The sequence below is a fragment of the Mesoplodon bidens genome, assembly GCF_964165515.1.
Source record: "Mesoplodon bidens genome assembly, chromosome: 3".
NCBI classification, from domain to species: domain Eukaryota; kingdom Metazoa; phylum Chordata; class Mammalia; order Artiodactyla; family Ziphiidae; genus Mesoplodon; species Mesoplodon bidens.
In genome coordinates, this window is record NC_138178.1 from 82,207,607 (window position 1) to 82,215,294 (window position 7,688).

Here is a 7,688-nt window from a genome sequence, read left to right on the forward strand (position 1 = left end):
CCTATTCCATATATTGGAAAACTGATAATTAAAGAAGTGATGACTTGCCCAAGGTCACTGGAAGATAAATGATACAGCCAGTTGCCAAATCCTAGTAGCCAGACACCAGTGTCCACACCACTATTCCCCACACCATGCTATGTCTCTGTTGGAAGCAATCCATGGTGCTCAAGTAATCTATGGGACGCTTGATGACTGGAAAGAAGTCTGCCCCATGGCATGACCTCCTTCCTAAAGACCATGTGTGAAAGAAAGGCGGTATGGTATAGCAGAATGAACACAGACCCTGAAATCAGAAAGATCTGGGTTGAAACCCCAGCTCCAGCAATTACTATGTGACATTAAATACAGCTCTCTGAGCCTGTCTCCTAATGTGTACAAACGGGATAAAAATCCTATAAGCACCATGGTGACTATGAAGCTGACCTGAGACAGCACATGGAAAAGCCGGCCTCACGAGACCCTCCAATCACCCACCTCCCTGGATCCATAAAGGGGGCCCCACAAGTGCATCGGGAGTTCATTTCTGCTCAGGGGTCTGCCTGCCCCTCTTGGGCTGAGTCATAGCATCTTCATGAAAAACACTGAAAGTAAAATTGCACAAATGTGGGCTCTCCAGATTGGGACCATGTTCCCTCAACTCCTAGCATTTGCCCTGGGAGCCAGCAGGAGCTGTAACCATGCTGTTAATGAGGTTACTGGGCACCAGTGTGGCAGAGAGAACAAGAGGGTGTGAAAGCATTACTGACATACCGATTTGGACTAATAGGGACCCAAGATTTCAGTTGAGAATATCACAAAACAAAATAATGGTCCTGGAAATATTTAGATCAACTAGGGATGGTTTGGTTTGATCAGGAGGTTGGGGTTTGTTTTGTTTTGGGTTTTGCCCTTTTCAAAAAAATCTATTGAAACTTAGAGAAACACAGCAGAATTTTGTTGATAAAAAAATAATAAAAATAATTTAAAAAAAATAAAATTTTGTTGGTGTTTAAAAACTCTGGGTGACGTCTTGCTTATTGAGTCATTTCTTTTGTTTGCATATACTTGGTCTCTTCTGGTTTCCTGATGGCCATATCTGACAGAGTTCCCATCATTTTAAATGTCTCTTTAATTAAGCAGGAATGGATAAAACCATTTATGTGTGTGTTTGTGAGTAGTATATTTCACTTATCATAATTCAAGTTTCATCCATGTTTTAGCATGTGTCAGGATTTACTTCTTTAAGGCTGATTTTTTGGGGGGGCGTTTATATTCATTAGGGATATTGGCCCGTATTTTTTTTCTTTTTTTTAAATTTTATTGAAGTATAGTTGATTTGTAGTGTTGTGTTAATTTCTTCTGTACAGGAAAGTGACTCAGTTATATATATATTCTTTTCCATTATGGTTTGTCACAGGATATTGAATATTGTTCCCTGTGCTGTACAGTAGGATCTTGCTGTTTATCCATCCTATATGAAATAGTTTGCCTCTGCTAATCCCAAACTCCCATTCCTTCCCTCCCCTACTCCCCTTCCTTGGCAACCACAAGTCTGTTCTCTATATCTGTGAGCCTGTAAAAACATTTTTAAGAGCCCCCAGGGACAATTCTTTATGCAGATATTTTCTTTATATTATACCCCAATCTTATTTATTGTGGCTCAAAATCAGGGGCCAACAAACTGTAGCCCATAAGCTAAATTCAGCCTACTGCCTTTTCTTGTAAATAAAGTTTTATTGGAACCAGTTGTGCCCATTAGTTTACAAATTGTCTATGGCTGCTTTTGTGCTAGAGGCAAAGTTGAGTAGCGGTGACAGAGGCCATCTGGAGCTTTAGAGAAAATATTTGTCAATCCCTGCTCTAAAGCAGGCATTGGGACCAGAATGGCACAAAGTGTTTCATAGCAGGTATCCCTACCATAATCAAATAATTCTCTATGTTCGTTAATGCCTGTTTGTCCTACTTTATGTAAGTTCTTTGAGAGTCAAGGAGTACATCTACCTTGTTCAATATTTTCTCCCCAGGGCCTGAGCACAAAGACTAAAACATGGTACACAAGTAAGAAATATCTTTTGAGTGAATGAACTAAGTTGCTAGATGGATTTTGAGTTCTTGTGGGTCATAACTATGTCTCCGTCTTGAGTAAGAACCTGACTCACAGTAAGTTCTCTGTAACTGTATATTTGCTAAACAATCAATTGCATGGACTCTGAATTTAGAGAATGAATATTCTTTGCAGGACATTTAATGACCAAGACTATTTTGTCTACATTTTGATGAATCTCTTCTATGCCACACAATTTATGCCCATCCTCTCTCTAACTTCACAGAATCCTCTGTGCCGCAAGCCCTGATATCTGATGTTTGGCTCTGATGGTGTTAGTCTCATCAATGATTTGCAAAGCTGGTCCTCAATCCCATGGAATCCATCTGTGCTTCACAGTGTGATTCCCCAACAGCTTGAAGGGGCTCTGTGGGTGGCTCAGCCCAGTATTCATCGCCAAGGCACACAGTCATTCAGCCCACTAACACTTATATACAAGAGAAACCAGGAGCGGATGCTATCAGGTTCTGGAAAGACATAGAGAGAAGGACTGAGTGGAAGAGACCTCTGGCCTGCCACACACAAAATGAATTTGTCATTTGGATATGGAAGGTGGTTTAACATGAAAAAGAGAGAAATCAGACTCTCAAGGAGGCAACAAGACTTGGAAAAAAGAATATAACCTTTAAAAATTGTGAATCACTATGTTGTACACCCGTAACATACAATATTGTACATCAACTATACTTCAATTTAAAAAAAAAAGACTTGGAAAGAAAAACTAAGAGCTTGGGACTCAGACAGATCTGGGTAGGCACCCAAGCTCCAATACTTACTAGCTTTGTAAACCTGTGCCTATTAATTTCTCTGAGACAAAAATACCTTAATGACAAAATGGATGTAAAATGATAGTGTTGCAAGGACACTATGATAGATTTAAGATACCTAACAGTGACGGGTGCTATACAAATTTTACTGCTCTTTCCCCTTCAGATTTTAATGCCACAAAGAGAATGACCTTTGAAAATTTCTACTTACCAAGCATTCCTTTCTTGGAACTAGACAGACACATGTCCTTCTCTGCACTGGGCAGGGCAAAACTCACCACAAACACTTCCACGCCATCAGCCATCAGGGCCAAACCCAAAACAAAAAAGAGGGTCCACTGGAAGCGTCCGTGGCCACACTCATCAATGATGGTCTCGTACTGGTGGGCCAGCTGCTCTTCCTCTTCCATCCTCTCGGCCATCAGGTCTGCCTGGCCCCGAAGTCCATCCACCCTGGAGGGCGCCAACTTGGTCTGCTTGGCCTTGATGTCATCTGGGTGAGGGATGCCCTGGTACTCGCCCTCATAGATCTCATCCTCCTCATCATGGCCTTCTGTAACATCACTCTGTGCATCTTCTTCTGGATTGGATTCATTACCACGATAATAGCCATCACTGGGGGCATAGCCCTCATAGTTGTCATGATATTTGTAGTCATCCATTCCTTGGTTCTGGGACTGCCTGCTTGCCTCTCAAGCTATATCCCTTGCACTGTGAAAGAGGTTTGGGCTGTTTCAATAATCATCATCCATTCTATGTACAGACGTTTAAATGTATACTTCTTGGGTGAACGTGACACCTGTATTCTTCCCCTTGGTCTCAAAGGCAACCTAAGTATCCATTTGCATTCAATGTCTATTGGAAGTCTTTGGAAAGTTTCAAATTCTGGTCTGGTCTCTTGCAGCAATCCAAGGGTATTGTGTTGGAGATGTTGATTAGAAATGGGTCCAGCTGTTCTCCTTGACAAATAGTCTGCAGGACTTGGCAACTTGCTGACTGGCCTGGTTTGTTCTGCTACTGAAGGTTATACCCTGGAGTACAGAGAAAGGAAAGAGAAGAATGTTATGAAATGTGGAAATTCTGACAAAATACTCTCAGAATTAAACAAATATGTTTATTAGTGCCAGTGCTTCATGTGTAATGTGGAGGAAATCTTGGTTAGACAATAGATTCATACCAAATGAATGAGCCTTAAACCAGTGAGAAAGAGCAGTGGTCAGAGAGGCCCTTGGAATCATTGATTAACCCATGAAAGGGGTCAAGTCTTATACAAGAATGAAATATAAAGCGAGCAAGAGATTTTCAATACAAGATGATTTTGTGTTATGGGTTTTCTGTTAGAATAGATCAAGCTTTTGGCAACAGGGCAGGTTTATTACAGCTCAGCTTCTGTTATGAGGAGGCCAGCTTTCCTAACTTTGGCATGAAGTGGCTGTACAATTTTACATCTAGAAATGTATGGCAAAGAAATATCCAGGACCATTTTTCCCAGGGCTCAGCTTACTTCTGAAACTCAGCATTGTGGTTCCAGGGCCACTCCGACCTTGTACTTGTCTTAAATAGGCAAGAATAGCTGCTAAAGACCCAGAGCCAGAGAGCTTGTGCCTGAAGTTTGATTCTGCCACATAATGGCCATGTGATCATGCACATATTTTTCTGAGCCTCAATTTTCTCATCTGTAAGAGGGAGATAACAATAGTACTTAACCCGTAAGGCTGTGCATAAAGTACTTAGAACAGTGCCTGACCTGCTTGGTAAATACTATTTAAGCATTGATGTTATTTTGCTCTTTTTTTTTCTAGCTCCAGTTCTGGAAACCAAGACCCAGTATTGTCAGAGCCAAGACCCTACCTTATATCCCAATTCCAATCAGTGGGTCCATCTGTTGATTTCCATGCCCAACAGACCCTGTCCTAATTACATCCCTAGAATCCCAGTTCTCACAAGGTCTGGAGTCACCATTTAACAATGTCTCCTGGGTACCAGAAACTGTGTTAAAGGTGTCACATCCTTTATCCCTAATTCCTAAAACAATCAGAAAAAGAAGGAAAATGTGTTTCCATCCTTATCTTACAGATAAAGAAACTGTGTCTCAGGTGGGGTTAGATCAAGGACACAGAACCAGGACTCAAACAGGTCCACTGATCCCCAAAGTCAGTTCTTTCCATGGCTGTCGTGCTTCCCAAATGCTGTTCCAAGGGCCTGTCACACTAGATCCCCTGGGGGAGTTTAGAAAACAGATTCTAGAATGCATGCAGAGGGACTGGTTCAAGCTCAGAAATTTGAGTTTTCACACGGTTCCCCAAGTGGCTCTGAGGCCCAGCTTCTCACTGAGCTGCCCCCCCAGGTGGAGGCCAGACCCCTCCCAGACACCTTTAACTCACTTCAACTCTCCTCACTGCCAGACCCTTGGACTAAGATGGATGCTCAGATCTCTTCATCAGGGCTGCTAGAAATCCACTCCCCAGCTCAACCCACCTGCTGTCAAGTACATACTCATTCCCTCAACCTTTCCAGGCCTCCCTGTCACACCCAAAACCCACACTGTCCTTTCACCAAGCTCAGCTGACACCACCCCACAGAGGACTGGACACGCTTGCCCTCGCCATGCCCACAGGGTATCCCTGGACCCCCTGCCCTACACCTGTCTGCCTGGCTCTCCTCGCCCTCAGCCCTGGACAGACTCCAGCTCTGGAACTCATTTGACTCTGAAAACACAAGGGATATCTCTACTAGGGGATGCCAGACACTAGTGGCTCTCAAATGCAGGGTGGGCCAGAGCCAGTCAGGGCATGAGGGGCTCATTAGAGCTGGGATGGGGCCTGGAAATCTGCAACTTCCTCAAACGTCATAAGGAATCCAGTGGACTACGCTTTGAGAAAACAGTGAGGTAAAAAAACAGCAAGAAATATTTACTGAGAACTGATTCTCACTTCATCCTTTCAGATTTTTCACCATCCCCAGTAAATAAATTTCTATTAGGCCATGCTGGCCTGAACCATGTCAAATTAATATTCTAAATCTGTTTTTATTATATGCATTTAGGACCACAGGATGAATATAAATCACATGTAAACAGCATGAGAGCTTTGCAGAGTGCTATAAAAAATGGAGAAAGAACGTGCCAACTGTCTGAGATCTGGTGTGTTATTTCCATCCTGGGGGTTCTGCAAAAATGTCATGAACTAAAAATGATAGACTTGCAATTCCAAAAGCACATGTGGGAAATACCACTCGGGGCAAAGGTCCTGGGACTTGCTTTGTGGAAAGAAGCAGATCTTTGTCAAAACAAATTCCACTCATCTGATCCAGTTAAATGAACTGCTGTGAATGTCAGGTGTCGTGGAGTCGGGAAGACTCACTGTCAAGTGCTGTGGGGTTTTTTTCTCTTTCATTGAGAAATGCCAACTCATTTTTTCAGCAAAGTATTTTCTAAAGAGTACAGCTATTAATCTGTTATGGGTTAAGTTGGGACCCCTAAAAAAAAGGTATATTGAAACCCTAACTTCCAGTACCTCATAATGTGACCTTATTTGCAACTACGTCTTTATAAGGGTAATCAAGTTAAGATGAGGTCATTAGGGTGGGCTCTAATCCAATATGACTGGTGACTTATAAAAAGGGGAAATTTGGATGCAGAGACAGACACACATAGAGAAAAGATGATGTGGAGATAGAGGGAGGGTACCATGGACAAGACAGGGGATGTCTGAGGCCACCAGAAGCAAGGAGAGAGGCCTGGAACAGATTCTCCTTCACAGCCCTCGGAAGGAATCAACTCTCATCAGGATCAATCAAAACCAACACCTTGCCTTTGGATTTCTAGCCTTCACAACTGTGAAACGATACATTTCTTTCTTTAAGCCATCCAGTTTGTACTCCTTTGTTATGGCAGCACTAGGAAACTCATACATTCAAAAACATCAGCAAGTCTAATGATTATCAGCTAAACAGCAATAATAAAACAACCAGAAGAGCAGCTGTTAACTGCAGACTAAGATGAGCATGTTACAAGCATTACCTCATTTATCCTCACAGCCAATAGTGAAGCAATGTTATTCTCTCCATTTCACAGATGAAGAAACTGAGGGCTAAGAGGGTTAAAGAATGTGCCCAATGTAACACAGAGAATCAATTTCAGGGCTTGGATTTGAAGCCAGCTTCAGAGAGAATGTTAGGGATGATGTACAGTGGAAGAAACTTAGGAGTCCAAGGAGACAAGTCAGGGTCACACAAGGAGCTGCCTGCAGAGCTAGGACTGACATTGGGCTTCTGACTCCCAGGTTCAAGTTTGTTTGCCCATCCTCAACAGACATTCCCCAGGATCTTTAGTGCTTAAGGCATTGTATTAGTTATGACATGACTTGATCCCCATTCTCAAGAGGTCTACCCCTCATGAGAGAGTCAAACAACACAAAGCATCATGCAGTCATAAAAATTAAATGTTAATATTAACTCTCACTAATATTATCTTTCATTTATTGGGTACTTGCCTTGTGGCTTTGAGCCAAGAATAATGCTAAGTTTATCGTGTGCTCTACATATTCCAACTGGGACAAGAACCCTATGAGGCAGGGGCTGTTTTTATACTCAGTTTACAATAAACAAGACTGAGGCTGAAGAGGTTGGACAGATGACCAGGGTCACAGGTTGTAGGTTCTCCGAGGAGGTTCAGAGAAGGGAAGGATAGCTATGAGCTGAGTTCTACTGAAATAGCATCTTAGAGGTTGGGGGATTTCCAAGGGCAGGAAAGGGCTCAGAAGCAAACAACAGAGAGGAGGGCACTACAGGCTGGAGAACAGGGAGAAGCAAAGGCACAGAGGTAGGAATGGCTT

General features: G+C 42.6%; 1 protein-coding gene across 3 annotated transcripts in view; it reads right to left on the bottom strand.

The window, feature by feature from the left end:
- The window catches only part of SV2B (synaptic vesicle glycoprotein 2B), a gene marked incomplete at both ends in the record, with an annotated part of 76,191 nt that extends 72,661 nt beyond the window's left edge, over positions 1-3,530 (bottom strand). For 2 of the 3 annotated variants that reach the window (XM_081227866.1, XM_081227865.1), the window contains one exon: positions 3,065-3,515. In XM_081227866.1, the coding sequence (XP_081083992.1) occupies positions 3,065-3,515 (451 nt within the window). Of the gene's footprint in view, positions 1-3,064 lie in introns of all 3 variants that reach the window. The other variant, XM_081227864.1, reaches the window with a different exon arrangement.
- Positions 3,531-7,688: the final 4,158 nt, after the last annotated feature.